The following is a 19,936-nucleotide window of genomic DNA, read 5'->3' on the forward strand; positions in this document are numbered from 1 at the left end:
AATGTGCCACTGGAGTGACAGTAAAGTAACGTAAATTCAATGTGTAGTAGTTTTAGTCTTTTGTGAATAAATTGTTTTGTTATAGAAAACGGTCGTTTACTTAAAACCTTCCAATATTACTGCCCCACATTTCATGTTCTGCAACGCTTTGCCTGCTTATGTTCATATCAAGTCTGTATCTAAAGCTCGAGTCCATTGCACAGCACCACACTTCTATAAATAAGAGGTGAGAATCCGTCGGCTACCCTTTATTAGTTGTCAAACTAGGAGGAGCCAGCGACCTAAGTACCAGGTGTTACCCGAGTGGTTTCGCCTGGCGGTTTGCTCCTGCGGTCCTATGATCTTAGGCTTTAAGATTAAATATCTGCCACTGGCAGCTCTTGCTGTTTAAGGTCTGCCTCTCTTGCGAGGTAGTTACGATTACCGTAACATCCATAGGACTTAATTCTTTTGATAACCCGTCAAAGAAAAAAATTTCACAAGATCCATTAAAAACTGAGACAGGTCAAGTAACGGATAATGACGAGGAGATGAGTAGTATTTTTAATAAATATTTTATCTCTGTATTAACTAAAAAGGAACTTAACAATATGCCTTTAGCCGAACAAGTCTATGTGGGTGGGGACAAGGGCAGGTTGACTAGTTTAGCAGTTACCAAGGAGGATGTAATTAAACAAATAGTAAAACTCAAACCAAACAAATCCCCAGGGCCGGATGAAGTGTTTGCCAGGGTGCTTAAAGAATGCAAAGAGGAGCTTTCAGAGCCACTGTCTACCATATTTAATAAATCAATAGAGTCAGGCAGAGTGCCAGAGTCATGGAAGGTTGATAATGTGGTTCCAATTTTTAAGAAAGGAGATAGATCACAAGCATCAAACTATCGGCCATTTAGCCTAACGTCTATTGTGGGAAAGCTACTTGAATCGATAATTGCATATACAATTCGTCTCCATCTTGAAAAACATAAATTAATAAATGAGTCGCAACATGGTTTTACAAATGGCCGTTCATGTTTAACAAATTTGCTATCTTTTTATTCCAGCATAGTTGAGGCATTTGATAGTGGTAAGGATTGTGATGTTGTGTAACTTGACTTTAGCAAAGCTTTTGATACAGTGCCACATGAAAGACTGATTAAAAAGATATAGGCTCATGGTATTGGGGGGTGCTATATTAAGTTGGATTAGGGCATGACTATACTAAAGGAAACAGAGAGTTAGTATAAATGGGGTTAAGTAAGAAAAATGTTAAGTGAGAAAATGTTGTAAGTTGAGTGCCTCAAGGCTCTCTACTGGGACCTCTGTTGTTTATAATATATATAAATTATTTAGATTCAGGTTTTGGTAGCAACATTTGCAAATTTGCCGATGATACAAAAATCGGTTTGGAAATTAACACAGAAGAACATAAGAACATAGGAACAAAGGTAACTGCAAAAGGCCTATTGGCCCATATGAGGCAGCTCCTTTTTATAACCCAATCCCACTCATATACATATCCAACCCACGCTTGAAACAATCGATGGACCCCATCTCCACTACGTTTAGTGGTAATTAGTTCCACAAATCAACAACCCTGTTACCGAACCAGTATTTACCCAAGTCTTTCCTAAAATGATGGAGGTAATGATGTTGGACGAGTTAGGAGTGAGGACCTGATACAGAAACTTAACAAAGCCATAGAATTAGGAGCAAGGGAGGAATCCCGATCATATGTGGCATTCTTCCAAGAAAGAGCGTTGGGGATGAATGGTTGCCGAGGGCACTTGGTGTCAATTGCCGGCTGGAAAGATATTGCAAATCAAATGCAATATCTTTCATAGACTACTGGGAACACTTCTATGGAAGAAATGAAATGCATGCTCGTGATGGGATGCATCTATCGAGGGCTGGGGTTGTTACTGTTGTGAACTTGTTGAACCAGTGGTTAGAGGCATTTGTTTGGGTTTAAACTGTTAGTAGATAGTGGTATGGGAATTGATAGGGAGTAAGGAAGTAATAAAAGTATGTGTTTGTTGGAGAAACAAATTGGCAAAATGATCAGAGAAAGAGAAGGGCCTCAAAATAACAATTCACTTAGGGTATATTACACTAGCAGTAGAAGTCTAAGAAACAAAATTAATGAGTTAAATGCTCTTGTCTGCACAGAAAAAAATAGATATAATTGCACTTACCGAAACGTGGATGAATGTAGAAAATAGAGAACTATTAGCTGAATATCAAATAAATGGATTTAAACTATTTCACACAGATATATTAAACGATGAGGGGGAGTAGCCATATATGTTAGGGAAAATTTGAAATGTAGTCTCAAAGAAGGAATCGAAACTGAGCCACATACAGAAACTATTTGGATAGAATGAAACGAAAAAGCAAATAATATTATAATAGGAGTTATATACAAGCCACCAAACTTAAACAGGATGGAAGCAAAGCATCTATGGGATGAAATATCTAGAGCATCTAGGTCTAGCAGTATTTGTGTCATGGGAGACTTTAATTTCAGTGGAATAAATTGGTCTAACAGAAAAGGGAATAACGAAGCAGAAGATTTTATAGAATTAATTGACTCTTGCTTTCTTACTCAACACATTAGGGAACCAACGCGGGAAAATAAAGCTTTAGATTTAGTGTGAACTAACAGGGAAACACAAATTAATGACATCGAAATAGGGAGTGAGCTAGGGAACAGTGATCACAAAGAAATCAGATTTAGCATAGAATGAAATAGACCTGTAAGAGAAAATTCTGTTAAAGTGCCAGATTTTCGAAAAGCTGATTTCAATAGCCTAAGAATTTTTGGGGGGCAAATACATTGGAAAGTCTTGAGTATGGGGGATGGGCCGGTCTTGGAGCAGGACATGAACCCAGCGACAGGTGACATAAAAGGGGATTTCGATGTGCATTCAAAATATAACTTATTTAAGAATATTCTAAGCAAAGCACAGGAATGTAGTATACCATACAAATTGAATACATCGAATACTAATGACCCAAAGTGGATAACAAAGGATTTGAAGAACCTTATAGGTAAAATGAGAGCTTGATACAAAAGGATTAATAATGGGGAAGTCAGTTTAGAATAGGAATTCGTACAACTGGTTAGAAATGTTAAAAAAGGGATAAGGAGGGCAAAAAGAAACTATGAATTTTGCATAGAAGGCCAAGCAAAGATAAATCCTAAAGGGTTTTTCAGTTATATCAAACAAAGATTAGGGAAAGGATAGGTCCATTAAAAACTGAGACAGGTCAGATAATGGATAATGACAAAGAGATGAGTAGTACTTTTAATAAACATTTTATATCTGTATTTACTAAAGAGGAACTTAACAATATGCCTTCAGCCGAACAAGTCTATGTGGGTGGGGACAAGAACATTTTGACTAGTTTAGCAGTTATCAGAGAGGATGTAATTAAACAAATAGTATAACTCAAACCAAACAAATCCCCAGGGCCTGATGAAGTGTTTGCCAGGGTGCTTGAAGAATGCAAAGAGGAGCTTTGCGAGCCACTGCCAACCATATTTACTAAATCAATAGTCAGGTAGAGTGCCAGAGTCATGGAAGGTTGTTAATGTGGTACCAATATTTACGAAAGGAGATCACTTGCGTCAAACTATCGGCCAATTAGCCTAACGTCTATTGTGGGAAAGTTACTTGAATCGATAAAATCAAATTCAGATCGTCTGCATCTTGAAAAACATATATTAATAAATGATTCTCAACATGATTTTACAAATGGCAGTTCATGTTAAACAAATTTGCTATTTTTTTTTCCAGCATAGTTGAGGCAGTTGATAGTGGTAAGGAGTGTGATGTTGTGTACCTTACACAGCTTATTAGATGGTAGAAATGGTACAGGTGGATGAGCTGTACCTACCATAAAATGACTGAGCCCACTAAGTGAACAGCGTTTTGCACTTTCAAAAGTCTTAACTATCCTCTAATGTTTTCTATATTTTATTTCAAAGATCAACATTTGTTTTTGTTATTCTTCTATACTAAAAACTAGCTCCTGTCGGCCAATATAAATATGATACACTTGGAACTATAGAAATGAATCATTGCCATATTTTGTATTTAAGAAAAACAAAACAAGTGCAGGCTTGAATCAACTTGAGAATGGTCCAGGACGGACCGAAACGTCGTCGTCTTTTTACCTTCTTGTGTGTGGTCTGGTCAACAACAAAATACCAACTGATTGCATTTTTAAATAATGCCCGTTTGTTTCAGTTAGCCCTTAAAGAGCCCGTTGGATCATATCTAGCTTCTATCGAAGAATTTTTTATTTTACAATGATGCAAGCTTTGCTGAAACGATGAATTCTTATTTGCAATAATGTGATCTTAGCTTGAGGAATGATAAACATTCTATGGTTGAATGATTAATGGTTCATATAGACCATTATTAACAATTACAAAGTTTCCACAGAAAATGGAATCTTTACTTTAGTTACAGAAAATGAAGAAGCTATGGGGAGCTTGGGATAAACAGTTTCAAGCTGCATACCCTCGCATATAAAATTGTTCTTCATGCGCTCATTTAAGTTATACAGAGTACTGTAAGCTCATTTCCCTGGAAAATACTCCAAAGAAATCCTTTTAGTAATAGAAAGTAAACAGAGGCCCCTGATTCAGATTATATTCACAAGAAATATCGATGGTACATTCATCCTCCATCAAAAAAACAAGAACTCCGAAGCTATTTAGACCTGTTTTAAACCCCAAATATCCAACCTCCACATGCAGGCCCTGTTCTATGGTTTGCCTACCATGTCTAAGAACACAACAGAACACACTAAGAACACAACATTATCAGTCTCCGTGGTGTAGTGGTAAGACACTCGCCTGGCGTTCCGCGAGCGCTATGTCATGGGTTCGTATCCTGGCCGGGGAGGATTTACTGGGCGCAATTCCTTAACTGTAGCCTCTGTTTAACGCAACAGTAAAATGTGTACTTGGATGAAAAAACGATTCTTCGCGGCAGGGGATCGTATTCCAGGGACCTGCCCGAAACGCTACGCGTACTAGTGGCTGTACAAGAATGTAACAACTCTTGTATATATCTAAAAAAAAAAAAAAAAAAAAAAAAAAAAAAAAAAAAAAAAAAAAAAAAAAACAGCATCATGTACACTCAAGATAAGGCTTACTATACCCATATATCCCACTGTTCTTAGTGGTATTCTTGATCCCCCCCGCGCCCCAAAAAAGCAGTATACTTGACCCCAATGGGCTCTACATTGGTAGGGAGCCCCCTATCTATGACGTGCTAGTCATGTGATTCCACGAGACATACAGTGAACCCCTTGAGACCTTCATGCCTAGCTACCGGATTGGTCAATGCCAATGTACTACCTTTGAGCAATCACAGACCATTGCGGAAAATGAAGCTCATTGTAAAAGACATCCTATGCTGTTCAGTTATGCTTCTTCCATCCTACACTTTATTCCCATTTTTACTTCAAATACCAGCGTATTATAACCCAAACACACATTCAACGTGTTAAAAACACGTTGAAACACAACAAATCCCTTAGGCACAACTTGTTTAGCACATGTGGACCCCAGTGAAAACATTTTCACTCCTCGGCCCAGGGGAAGGGGGGTCTAGTCGGGACGACACTGCCCTGTTGCTATAAAAATAAATTCATTCTGTGTCACCTTTCCTCCTTCTCCCCTCGTCTTTCCCCTCCCCCCTGTTCTTTCCCTTCTCGTCCTTCACCACCCCTCCTCGCCTTTCCCCCATGTTCTTCCCCACTTTTTCCTTCCACCCTCAGTTCCTTCCCCTTCTCGTCTTTCCGCCCCCACGTCCTTCCCCCCTTATTATTTCCCCCCCCAGTGTTTTTCCCCCCATCATTATTTCCTCCCCAATATCTTCCCCCCTCGTCCTTTCACCCCCCTCACCCATCCCCCCTCGTCTCCCCCCCCCCACAGCCTTCCCAACCCCCACGTCCTTTCTTCCCTCGTCCTTGCACCCCACGCCCTTCAACCCCCATCTCCCCCCATCCCTCTCCCCCCCCTACGTCCTTCACCTTACGTCCTTCACTCTACGTCTTTCCCCACTCGTCCTTCTCCCCAATCATTCCTCCCACGTCCTCCCCCTCCCGTCCTCCAACTCCCCCCCCCACCCCCACGTCCTATCCCCCCCTGGTCCTTCCTAACTCGTCTTTCCTCACTCGTCCGTGGAGGTGGCTGGTAGTGGTGGTGTTGTCGTGGAGGTGGCTGGTAGTGGTGGTGTTGTCGCGGAGGTGGCTGGTAGTGGTGATGTTGTCGTGGAGGTGGCTGGTAGTGGTGGTGGCTGGTAGTGGTGGTGTTGTCGTGGAGGTGGCTGGTAGTGGTGGTGTTGTCGTGGAGGTGGCTGGTAGTGGTGATGTTGTCGTGGAGGTGGCTGGTAGTGGTGGTGTTGTCGGGGAGGTGGCTGGTAGTGGTGATGTTGTCGTGGAGGTGGCTGGTAGTGGTGATGTTGTCGTGGAGGTGGTTGGTAGTGGTGATGTTGTCGTGGAGGTGGCTGGTAGTGGTGATGTTGTCGTGGAGGTGGCTGGTAGTGGTGGTGTTGTCGTGGAGGTGGCTGGTAGTGGTGGTGTTGTCGTGGAGGTGGCTGGTAGTGGTGGTGTTGTCGTGGAGGTGGCTGGTAGTGGTGATGTTGTCGTGGAGGTGGCTGGTAGTGGTGATGTTGTCGTGGAGGTGGCTGGTAGTGGTGGTGTTGTCGTGGAGGTGGCTGGTAGTGGTGGTGTTGTCGTGGAGGTGGCTGGTAGTGGTGGTGTTGTCGTGGAGGTGGCTGGTAGTGGTGATGTTGTCGTGGAGGTGGCTGGTAGTGGTGATGTTGTCGTGGAGGTGGCTGGTAGTGGTGGTGTTGTCGTGGAGGTGGCTGGTAGTGGTGATGTTGTCGTGGAGGTGGCTGGTAGTGGTGGTGTTGTCGTGGAGGTGGCTGGTAGTGGTGATGTTGTCGTGGAGGTGGCTGGTAGTGGTGATGTTGTCGTGGAGGTGGCTGGTAGTGGTGGTGTTGTCGTGGAGGTGGCTGGTAGTGGTGATGTTGTCGTGGAGGTGGCTGGTAGTGGTGGTGTTGTCGTGGAGGTGGCTGGTAGTGGTGATGTTGTCGTGGAGGTGGCTGGTAGTGGTGATGTTGTCGTGGAGGTGGCTGGTAGTGGTGATGTTGTCGTGGAGGTGGCTGGTAGAGGTGGTGTTGTCGTGGAGGTGGCTGGTAGTGGTGGTGTTGTCGTGGAGGTGGCTGGTAGTGGTGGTGTTGTCGTGGAGGTGGCTGGTAGTGGTGGTGTTGTCGTGGAGGTGGCGAGAAAGATGATATGATATACTTGCCTTAGATGTTGATGGTGAAATTGGGAAACACACCAGCCTGTACCGCTGATGGATAGCAGGAAGATCACACTTACCTCCACCATTAATGTAGATGGTGAGGTAGCCGTCGATGATGGTGCATCCCCTCAGGGTCTGAGCGTGACTAATGCTCTTGACAGTGACAGCTGGACAGTGCTTCTCACACACCAACCCTGCATCAGGAAAGGAAAACTAGGTTACCTATTACAAAATTGTTCTAAGTGTAAAGAAAGTATTACTTCCTTACTAGAGTGGGAAAGATTAATTATTTATTTTTAGATATTATACACACATGCAAACACACACACACACACAACCTGTTGATTGACGGTTGAGAGGCGGGACCAAAGAGCCAGAGCTCAACCCCCGCAAGCACAACTAGGTGAGTACAACTAGGTGAGTACACACACACACACACACACACACACACACACACACACACACACACACACACACACACACACACACACACACACACACACACACACACACAGGGCTGGGCGGACTGTATTTTCTTGGATTGTCGGAAAGCCTTTGACACAGTACCGCATAAGAGGCTGGTACATAAGCTGGAGAGACAGGCAGGTGTAACTGGTAAGGTGCTCCAGTGGATAAGGGAGTATCTAAGCAATAGGAAGCAGAGAGTTACGGTGAGGGGTGAGACCTCCGATTGGCGTGAAGTCACCAGTGGAGTCCCACAGGGCTCTGTACTCGGTCCTATCTTGTTTCTGATATATGTAAATGATCTCCCGGAGGGTATCGATTCATTTCTCTCAATGTTTGCGGACGATGCTAAAATTATGAGAAGGATTAAAACAGAAGAGGACTGTTTGAGGCTTCAAGAAGACCTAGACAAGCTGAAGGAATGGTCGAACAAATGGTTGTTAGAGTTTAACCCAACCAAATGTAATGTAATGAAGATAGGTGTAGGGAGCAGGAGGCCAGATACAAGGTATCATCTGGGAGAGGAAATTCTTCAGGAGTCAGAAAAGGAAAACGACTTGGGGGTTGATATCACGCCAGACCTGTCTCCTGCAGCACATATCAAGCGGATAACATCAGCGGCATATGCCAGGTTGGCCAACATACGAACGGCATTCAGAAACTTGTGTAAAGAATCATTCAGAACTTTGTATACCACATATGTCAGGCCAATCCTGGAGTATGCAGCCCTAGCATGGAGTCCATATCTAGTCTAGGATAAGACTAAACTGGAAAAGGTTCAAAGGTTTGCCACCAGACTAGTACCCGAGCTGAGAGGTATGAGCTACTAGGAGAGACTACGGGAATTAAACCTCACTTCGCTGGAAGACAGAAGAGTTAGGGGGGACATGATCACCACATTCAAGATTCTGAAGGGAATTGATAGGGTAGGTTCTCGTCACCAGTTGACACCTCGCACCCCTACACGTCAGTCAGAGATGATGATACATAAACGGTAGGGAATTAGCTTACTTTTTCAGAGCACAAAAGTTCGCTAATTCTGTAAGTATCATATTAAATTCAGTAGGAAAAACTTGCTTATGTCCTATAGAGACTCGGCAAGGTATGCCTACATCCTTGGACTACCAATTTTACTTTTGAGGCATTTAACTGTTTCATTTGTTTTCAAAACTCTGTTTCATTTGTTAGTAGGATTTTCTTGCCCTTATCCTCTTACATGAGTACCGGGTACAAGATTTCCTGCGCCCTTGATTTAATTTAATCATTTAACATCTTTTACTTAACTTTAATTGTTAAAGATCTCACAGGATAGGTACCAGTTGCCACGTTGTCCTGTTTCTGACATTCACTATTGAATATTCGTGTACCTTTATTTGCTAATTTCACCATGTTTCGTCTCCAAGCTTTCCGTGCAAATCCAGCAGGTGAAATAGGGACTTTAAGTCGTGCCAAGAGGACTGAATTACAAACTCTTGCACATGAGTATCAACTAGAAGTTCCCTACCAAGCCAACAAAAATGACCTACACAACCTGTTGCTGGATTACTATTTAGAGCAAGGTAAGATAGACTCTGAAACTTATGAAACTTACTATATTGCAGATAAAACTGATTTGGCAACGATGAAACTCAAACTAGAGCTGGCCAAGATTGAATGTGAGCAGCAAAGGGAAGCAGCTGCCATACGAAGGGAAGAACAAGAACGTGAGATTGCCTTACTCCAGGAGCGGGAACGCGTACGGCTTGAAACCAAACAACGCGAGTTGGAGATGCAACGCGAACATGACAAGCAACAAGCGACTCTGGCTCTAGAGTGTCGTCAACGCGAAATCGCCTTGGAAACTTCACACTTCACTCAACGCCAGCAAGCTACTGCCAATCTTCCCGTCAGTTTTAATATATCACATGCAAGTAAGTTAATGCCATCCTTTGTAGAAGCAGAAGTTGATGTGTTCTTTACCACCTTTGAAACCCTTGCTAATCAACTCAGTTGGCCTGTCGACCAATGGGCCACACTTCTCAGAGTCCATCTTACAGGTAGAGCTGCAGTCACACTCAGTACTTTGGCGTCTGAGAATGACTACCACACTCTGAAACAAGCAGTGTTGGACGCCTACCTCCTCTCTACTGAAAGTTATAGAAGGAAATTCCGTGACCACCTGAAGGCAAGTACCACTACCTTCCTTGAGTTTGCTAACACGAAACGGAGATATTTCATGAAATGGCTGGAAGCAGCACATGTCTCTACTTTTACAGAACTCGTCAACCTGATGCTTGTTGAAGAATTCTTGAGACGTGTGCCGCCTCCTGCCCGCCTCTACTTAGCAGATAAAGAAGAAACCGACTACCTAAAGTGTGCTAAGTCGGCTGACACTTACAGCCTCATCCACCGGCTGACACCCGAACCATCCTCCAGTAAGAAGTCGTGGTACAGTTACGAGAAAGTGAGCCCCGATCAAGCTGGTTCACAACTGTACTGCAAGTATCGTAGACTCTATGGACATACCATAGACAAGTGTGGTAAGTCTCAATACCAGGGAACCACTGACCAACAAAAACCCAAACCAACTCCTCCTAAGTCCGGTAAGCCTGTGATGAATGTTGGTGTTAATGTTAATGATCTTTCTCTTTTCAGTAACCACCTGTATACTGGAACTGTCTCTGCCAACGGTTCAAATCCGGAGGGACGTTTCAAATTGAAGATCTTGAGGGACACAGCGGCTCTTCAATCGATCATCTTGAAGTCGGCTGTGCCCAACATCACCTACACCGGAGAAACTGTCTTCATCACTGACCTCACTGCTACCACTCCATACCCTCTCGCCAGAGTCCACCTGGATTGTCCCTACGTGAACGGGAAAGTCCAAGTCGCCGTCAGGGAAAAGCCTTTTCCCATGCCTGGAGTGCAACTTCTCCTAGGCAACGACTTGGCAGAAGACCTGCAACCGACCAACCTGATCGTCATGGACAAACCCCAGGTGTGTAACTCTGTGCCAAGTAACCCTATTCTAGAGTATGTTCCAGCAGAGGTTCAAGAGAGTGATGAAGTTTCTCCTCCGGTTCTCGTGACCACCCGTGCACAAGCCGCACGTCCACAGCCAGCTGACTCTACTGCTACCGCTGTCCCTCAAGACCCTCAGAAACTCCCCCCGCATCTGACCAAGTTGGAGTTCCGTAAGTTGCAGAGGGAAGATCTTACTTTAACACCATTGTTTTTCCAGGCTGAGACTCAACCCGACAGTATTCCTGGGTTCTTCCTAGAGAACGACTTGCTCTACCGCAGATATAGACCCAGTAAACTGAAGGAGGAGGACGATTGGGCCAACATCGACCAACTTGTGATTCCTACCAGCCTGCGGCCCACTATTCTACACCTGGCCCACGGAGCGCTCTCCCACTACGGCTTCAACAAGACTTACCATGGAATTCGTCAAGACTACTACTGGCCAGGTATGGTAAATAACGTCAAACAGTACGTAAAACAGTGTCATACATGTCAGATGGCAGGCAAACCGAACATCTCCATTCCCAGAGCGCCACTGATTCCCATACAGGTGCCTGCGGAACCTTTCCACAGACTCATAATAGACTGTGTCGGTCCTTTACCTCGGACCAGTTCAGGTAACGCCTACATCCTAACCATCCTGTGTCTTACCACCAGATTTCCCATAGCAGTTCCAGTGAAGAACATCACGGCTGCTACGGTTATAAAACATCTATTGAAGATCTTCACTCAATACGGATTTCCCAGGGAGATTCAGAGCGACTGTGGTACCAACTTCACCAGTGATCTCTTCAAAAGGACACTGGAGGAGTTCAACATCAAACAGGTATTGTCCAGCCCCTATCATCCTGCTTCACAGGGTTCTCTTGAACGTAGTCATCAGACAATCAAAGCACTCTTGAAAAAGTTTTGTAGTGAAACCTCTAAGGATTGGGATAAGCAGATTGACCTTATAATGTGTATTTATGGAAGTCTCCCCAATGAGTCCCTAGGAGTATCTCCTTATGAGATGCTCTACGGCCGTAAGTGCCGTACTCCCCTTAAGGCTTTCAAAGACTCTCTCAGAGATGCCACCTTCAGTGAGCATCAGAATGTGCCCCAGTTTCTTCAAAACCTTCAACACATTCTAGAGAGAGTCCACCGTTTTGCCCATGATAATCTATTGATAGCCCAGGAGAGAATGAAGACTCATTACGACCAGACCAGCAAAGTAAGAAAATTCAAGCCGGGAGACTTCGTCCTTGCATAATTCCCTATCCCAGGTTCACCTTTACAAAACAGGTTTTCAGGACCCTACCGCGTCAAAGAGTGCAGGAATAATAACAACTACGTAATAGAGACTCCAGATAGGCGGCGGAAGACCCAGCTGTGCCACGTCAACCTCCTGAAGCAATATAATGGTACTCCTCCCACTGTCCTAATTAACTATTCCACCTTCACAGAACCCTACATCCACAGTGAGACCTTCCCAGCTTCTCCTCCCGAAAGCACTGACAAGGAGTCAGCGCTTTCTAATTCCGAAATCCTTAATGATCTTCCCAAATACTTTCAGGATAATCATAGTGCACCTCTCGTCAAGATCTTCAGAGAACATCAAGAGTTGTTCCGAGATGACCCCCAAGAGTGTAATGTTACCCAGCACGACATCCAACTGCTCCCCGACACCCGGCCGATTCGTCAACCCTTCTACCGAATCAGCCCGAGCAAGAAGGAAGTCATGCGTGCTGAGGTGCAGTACCTCTTGGATCATGGACTGGCTACACCTTGTGAGTCCCCCTGGGCCTCACCTTGTATCTTGGTGCCCAAACCCCAAGGTAAGGTGCGGTTATGTACCGACTATCGTAAACTGAACAATGTAACTGTCAAGGATGCTTACCCCTTGCCAAGGATAGATGACATCCTTGATGCCATTGGTAGTGCCCAGTACTTGTCCCAAGTGGACTTGCTTAAGGGGTACTATCAAGTGTGTCTAACGGAGCGAGCTAAAGAGATATCTGCCTTCATCACTCCTTTTGGACTTTTCAGATATGAACGCCTTCCTTTCGGACTATGTAATGCCCCGGCCACCTTTCAGAGAGCTGTCAACCGTGTCATCCAGGGCTTGGATAACACATACGCCTACCTGGACGATATCGTCGTAGCCTCCAACACCTGGAGTGAACATCTGCTCCAGCTGCGACGTCTGTTCTCCAAGCTCCTGACAGCCGGCCTCACCATCAACCTGGGCAAGTCCACTTTCGCGAAAGGTAAAGTGCGTTATCTGGGTCATGTTATTGGGAGTGGCAGCATAGCTCCGTTAGACTCACACACTCAAGCCACCCAACAGTATCCACAGCCTACCACCAGGAAGCAGCTCCTGCGCTTCCTTGGTCTTGCCTCCTACTACCGTAGGTTTGTGAGGAATTTCAGTACAGTCGCCACACCTTTAATTCTATTAACCAGTCCCAAGCAACGGTATAATTGGACCATGCAGCAAACCGTTGCTTTCGAACAACTCAAATTCCTCCTCTGTTCTAACCCCATTCTCGCCTCTCCAGATATCACCAAGCCTTTCGTCCTTCATGTCGACGCCAGTGGTACCGGCGTTGGTGGTGTCCTGATGCAACAACGAGGCGAGGAGGTTCTACCTGTCAGCTACTACAGCTACAAACTGAAACCACACCAGAGGAACTACAGCACTATTGAAAAGGAGCTACTATCCATCGTCCTGAACCTCCAACACTTCGCTCCGTACCTACAAGGCGCCAGGTCTACCACCATCTTCTCAGACCACAACCCTCTCCGCTTCCTACATCAAGCCCAATTCACCAACCAGCGTCTTCTACGATGGGCTCTGTATTTACAAGATTTCAACCTGGAGATCCGCTATATCTAGGGTTCTGACAACACCATAGCCGATGCCCTCTCCAGAGTTTATGAAGTAGAAGCGACTCCATCCATTACTCCACCACATAACGACGTACTTCTTCCAGAACCGCAGGCTTCGGGGGAGAGTTGTGACAATAATCTCCTTCAAGAGATTGAGCCTGCTCTTCCCTCCATAAATACGTCGCAACAAATATATATAACTACTATGGAAGAAATGTCCAACAACGACAACAACACCAGCAAGGTTTGCCAGAGCGCAAAACGTATGCAGCCAAGAACACCTGCTCAGACTCAAACCGCCAAACTACCTGTCTTGCTGCCGGCTCCTCTGATTGGTCGCCGGTCGGGCTGCAACTGCACTCCACCCCCCCCCCATACTACTTGATGTCTGGGGCCGTCACGACCTCAGTCCTCAGAATATTCCGTGCTTTCACACAGTTAACACTTCTCCCTGCTAGACGTAAGCTTTGGCGTACGTGTACTAAGAGAGGTGATAGCTTAAAGCCAATATTCCAGCACCTTTCATTTACTTTTATATTGCACTTCTTGTTATTTTGTCTTAACGTAACTTTTCATTGTGTCATTTAATTATTCTTATTATTTTGATTGATTGATTTTATTATACGAAATTGTTTGTCCATTTTATTCATGTTTTGTTAATTTAACGTAATTAAAATTTCATTGTTAAAATTTACTTGTGTTTTGTGTGTCTTCTCCTTACCTTACCACAGACGAAGTTCCAGATTTTCTATTTTTTTTTAATACTATGTGACGAGGCCATACCCCTAGCTTTGAACAGCCGAACACCAACGCGTTACCGTCACAATACATATATATATATATGTCGTACCTAGTAGCCAGAACGCACTTCTCAGCCTACTATACAAGGCCCAATTTGCCTAATAAGCCACGTTTTCATGAATTAATTTTTTTTCGACTACTTAACCTACCTAACCTATCCTAACCTAACTTTTTCGGCTACCTAACCTAACCTAACCAAGTTGAAGGGACGACGACGTTTCGGTCCGTCCTGGACCATTCTCAAGTCGAGTGTCTTGAGAATCGACTTGAAAATGGTCCAGGATGGACCGAAACGTCGTCGTCCCTTCACCTTCTAGTGTGTGGTCTGGTCATCATCCTTATTGAAGTACATACAAATAGGTGAAGAGTAAGGCATAACGGGGTGAAGTATAACGCATTAGGGGTGAAGAATAAAGAAAAAAAGGGAGGAAGCACATACAAAGATTAATCAGATGTAGTGGGTGTGGCGGTGTGAGCAGTGTCGTTAACGTTGGCAACTTTACGCTTCGGTCCTGTTCTTACTCTCATGGTGAGAATAAAATTGAATATTCCGTTATTATTCACTATTCACTCTACTCACCATAAGAGTAAGACCATGACAAGAACGTGAAGTTGCCAATGTTGACGACACTGCTCACACTGCCACGCCCACTGCACCTGATTAATCTTTGTATGTGCTTCCTCCCTTTTTTTTTTTTTTGCTTTATTCTTCACCGTTTATGCGTTATTCCTCACCCCGTTATGTCTTACTCTTCACCTATTTGTATTTGTATGTATCTGATCCCCCTAATGGAATCAATCCAATACACCGTCTTAAAGTCCCATCACATGAGAATGAACCATGTAGGTTCGAAACGTTTTATAAATTTATAATAGGTGTAATATATTTAACAGTTAATTATTATTTTAGTTAACCTAAAACAAAGATAACATTTGGAGAAATCTTCCTCCAATTAAACCAAGATGCAAGAACACAAATCAGAGGGTATCGATAAAATACATATCGATACAAATCCATAAGCAAGAAAATAATCAACATATAATATGCAATCATATGTCACATTATGACATTATTCTGTGTCACATAATATTCAGTATGTCACAGGCAAGGAAACTTATCCTTGCCCGTGAAATACTGGACCAGGTTGTGTTTGGGTCAGAGGGCAGCTTAGCTATGTGTGTGACACCATGGGCAACGCTGTGTTTGGATAGGTAGGCAGATTACCTTTGCAGGGAATACACTGGGTAACGGTGCGAGACTCCCAAGAGAGGATGGTCTGGTTGTAGCCGGTCGGGCAGCGCTCCACGCACTCCTGAGTGTCCCACTTGATGGCGTAGCTGGCAGAACACACCTCACGACTCTCACACCTGTGCTTCGACACCTGTTACGGCCATGGATAGACAACCAGAATATAATTCACTGCACACACACACACACACACACACACACACACACACACACACACACACACACACACACACACACACACACACACACACACACATCGAAATGAATCAATACCCGGAGGGTATCGATTCATTTCTCTCAATGTTTGCTGATGATGCCAAAATTATGAGAAGGATTAAAACAGAAGAGGACTGTTTGAGGCTTCAAGAAGACCTAGACAAGCTGAAGGAATAGTCGAACAAATGGTTGTTAGAGTTTAACCCAACCAAATGTAATGTAATGAAGATAGGTGTAGGTAGCAGGAGGCCAGATACAAGGTATCATCTGGGAGAGGAAATTCTTCAGGAGTTAGAGAAAGAAAAAGACTTGGGGGTTGATATCACGCCAGACCTGTCTCCTGCAGCACATATCAAGAGGATAACATCAGCGGCATATGCCAGGCTGGCCAACATACGAACGGCATTTACATAAGAACATAAGAACAAAGGCAACTGCAGAAGACCTATTGGCCCATACGAGGCAGCTCCTATTTATAACCACCCAATCCCACTCATATACGTGTCCAACCCGCGCTTGAAACAATCGAGGGACCCCACCTCCAGCACCTTCCGCGGTAATTGGTTCCACAAATCAACAACCCTGTTACTGAACCAGTATTTACCCAAGTCTTTCCTAAATCTAAACTTATCCAATTTATACCCATTGTTTCGTGTTCTGTCTTGTGTTGATACTTTTAATACCCTATTAATATCCCCTTTGTTATGTCCATTCACCCACTTGTAAACCTCTATCATGTCACCCCTAACTCTTCGCCTTTCCATTGAATGCAACTTAAGCTTTGTTAATCTTTCTTCATATGAAAGATTTCTAATTTAGGGAATTAACTTAGTCATCCTACGCTGGACACGTTCAGCGTCCTACGCTGGACATTTAGAAACTTGTGTAAAGAATCATTCAGAACTTTGTATACCACATATGTCAGGCCAATCCTGGAGAATGCAGCCCCAGCATGGAGTCCATATCTAGTCAAGGATAAGACTAAACTGGAAAAGGTTCAAAGGTTTGCCACCAGACTAGTACCCGAGCGGAGATGTATGAGCTACGAGGAGAGACTACGGGAATAAAACTTCACTTCGCTGGAAGACAGAAGAGTTAGGGGGGACATGATCACCACATTCAAGATTCTGAAGGGAATTGATAGGGTAGATAGAGACAGGCTATTTAACACAAGGGGCACACGCACAAGGGGACACAGGTGGAAACTGAGGGCCCAAATGAGCCACAGAGATATTTGAAAGAACTTTTTTAGTGTCAGAGTGGTTGACAAATGGAATGCATTAGGAAGTGATGTGGTGGAGGCTGACTCCATACACAGTTTCAAGTGAAGATATGATATAGCCCAATAGGCTCAGGAATCTGTACACCTGTTGATTGACGGTTGAGAGGCAGAACCAAAGAGCCAGAGCTCAACCCCTGCAAACACAACTAGGTGAGTACACACACACATTCACAGGCAAAGACTACAGAACGGACTGAACAAACTGATGGAATGGTCTAGAAAATGGCTACTACCACACACAGAAACTATTTGGATAGAATTATACGAAAAAGCAAATAATATTATAATAGGAGTTATATATTAATAGGGTATTATCCCCCTTGCCGGGGGGATATTAATAGGGTATTAAAAGTATCAACACAGGACAGAACACGAAACAATGGGTATAAATTGGATAAGTTTAGATTTAGGAAAGACTTGGGTAAATACTGGTTCAGTAACAGGGTTGTTGATTTGTGGAACCAATTGCCGCGTAACGTTGTGGAGGTGGGGTCCCTCGATTGTTTCAAGCACGGGTTGGACAAGTATATGAGTGGGATTGGGTGGTTATAGAATAGGAGCTGCCTCGTATGGGCCAACAGGCCTTCTGCAGTTGCCTTTGTTCTTATGTTCTTATGTTCTTATATAGGCCACCAAATTTAGACAGAATGGAAGCAAAGCATCTATGGGATGAAATATCTAGAGCATCTAGATCTAACAGTATTTACGTCATGGGTGACTTTAATTTTAGTGGAATAAACTGGTTGAACAAAACAGGGAATAGTGAAGCAGAAGATTTTCTAGAATTAATTGACGATTGCTTTCTTACGCAACACATTAAGGAACCAACAAGGGAAAATAATATTTTAGATTTAGTGTTAACTAACAGGGAAACACAAATTAATGACATCGAAATAGGGAGTGAGCTAGGGAACAGTGATCACAAAGAAATCAGATTTAGCATAGAATGGAATAGACCTGTAGGAGAAAATTCTGTTAAAGTGCCAGATTTTCGAAAAGCTGATTTTAATAGCCTTAGCATTTTTTTGGGTCAAATTGATTGGAAAGTCCTGGGTATGGGGTGGGGGCCGGTCTTGGAGCGAGACATGAACCCAGCGATAGGTGACGTAAATGGGGATATCGATGTGGATTCAATATATAACTTATTTAAGAATATTCTAAACAAAGCACAGGAACGTAGTGTACCATACAAATTGAATAGATCGAATACTAATGACCCAAAGTGGATAACAAAGAATTTGAAGAACCTTATAGGTAAAAAGAGAGCTTGGTACAAAAGGATTAAAAATGGGGAGGTCACTTTAGAACAGGAATTCGTACAACTGGTTAGAAATGTTAAAAAAAGAGATAAGGAAAGCAAAAAGAAACTATGAAGTTCGCATAGCAGGGCAAGCAAAGACAAATCCTAAAGGTTTTTTTCAGTTATATCGTACTAAGACTAGGGAAAGGATAGGTCCATTAAAAACTGAGACAGGTCAAATAACAGATAGTGATGAAGAGATGAGTAGTATTTTTAATAAATATTTTGTATCTGTATTTACTAAAGAGGAACTTAACAATATGCCTTCAGCCGAACAAGTCTATGTGGGTGGGGACGAGGACAGGTTGACGAGTTTAGCAGTTACCAGGGAGGATGTTCTTAAACAAATAGTAAAACTCAAACCAAACAAATCCCCAGGGCCGGATGAAGTGTTTGCCAGGGTGCTTAAAGAATACAAAGAGGAGCTTTGTGACCCACTGTCAACCATATTTAATAAATCAATAGAGTCTGGCAGAGTGCCAGAGTTTTGGAAAGTTGCTAATGTGATACCCGTTTTTAAAAAAGGAGATAGATCACTTGCGTCTAACTATCGACCAATTAGCCTAACGTCTATTGTGGGAAAGTTACTCGAATCTATAATAGCAAATAAAATTCGTCTTCATCTTGAAAAACATAAATTAATAATTGAGTCGCAACATGGTTTTACAAATGGCCGTTCATGTTTAACAAATTTGTTATCTTTTTATTCTAGCATTGTTGAGGCAGTTGATAGTGGTAAGGATTGCGATGTTGTGTACCTTGACTTTAGCAAAGCTTTTGATACAGTGCCACATGAAAGACTGATTAAAAAGTTAGAGTCTCATGGTATTGGGGGTGCTATATTAAGCTGGATTAGGGCATGGCTATACCAAAGGAAACAGAGAGTTAGTATAAATGGAGTCAAGTCAGAGTGGGAAAATGTTGTAAGTGGGGTGCCTCAGGGCTCTGTCCTGGGACCTCTGTTGTTTATAATATATATAAAGGATTTAGATTCAGGTTTGAGTAGCAACATTTGCAAATTTGCCGATGATACGAAAATCGGTAGGGAAATTAATTCGGAGGAGGACTCACTATCACTTCAAGTTGATCTAGATAGGGTTTTGAAATGGTCGAAGGATTGGCAGATGCAGTTTAATGCTGATAAATGTAAAGTTCTGAGGTTAGGTAATGATGATAGGGTTAAAAGATACGAGCTAGATGGTGTTGAGATTGCGAAGTCGAATTGCGAAAGGGATCTGGGAGTTATGATTAGTAAGAATTTAAAACAAAAGGATCAATGCATAAATGTTCGCAATAAGGCAAATCGGACACTTGGATTTATTAATCGCAGCGTTAGTAACAAGACACCTGGTGTGGTTCTCAAGCTATATCTTGCTCTAGTTAGGCCCCATTTAGATTATGCAGTTCAGTTTTGGTCGCCATATTATAGAATGGATATAAATTC

General features: G+C 43.3%; 1 protein-coding gene across 1 annotated transcript in view; it reads right to left on the reverse strand.

Annotated features, from left to right (window-relative positions):
• LOC123773031 (insulin-like peptide receptor) overlaps positions 1-19,936 on the reverse strand; it is a 531,432-nt gene that overhangs the window by 374,755 nt on the left and 136,741 nt on the right. Inside the window, exons 8-9 of the mRNA XM_069315507.1 lie at positions 15,671-15,827; positions 7,386-7,502 (exon numbers count right to left, since the gene is read on the reverse strand). Of these exons, the coding sequence (XP_069171608.1) occupies positions 7,386-7,502; positions 15,671-15,827 (274 nt within the window). The remainder of the gene's footprint in view (positions 1-7,385; positions 7,503-15,670; positions 15,828-19,936) is intronic.

Source organism: Procambarus clarkii, chromosome 81 (genome assembly GCF_040958095.1).
Source record: "Procambarus clarkii isolate CNS0578487 chromosome 81, FALCON_Pclarkii_2.0, whole genome shotgun sequence".
NCBI lineage: Eukaryota > Metazoa > Arthropoda > Malacostraca > Decapoda > Cambaridae > Procambarus > Procambarus clarkii.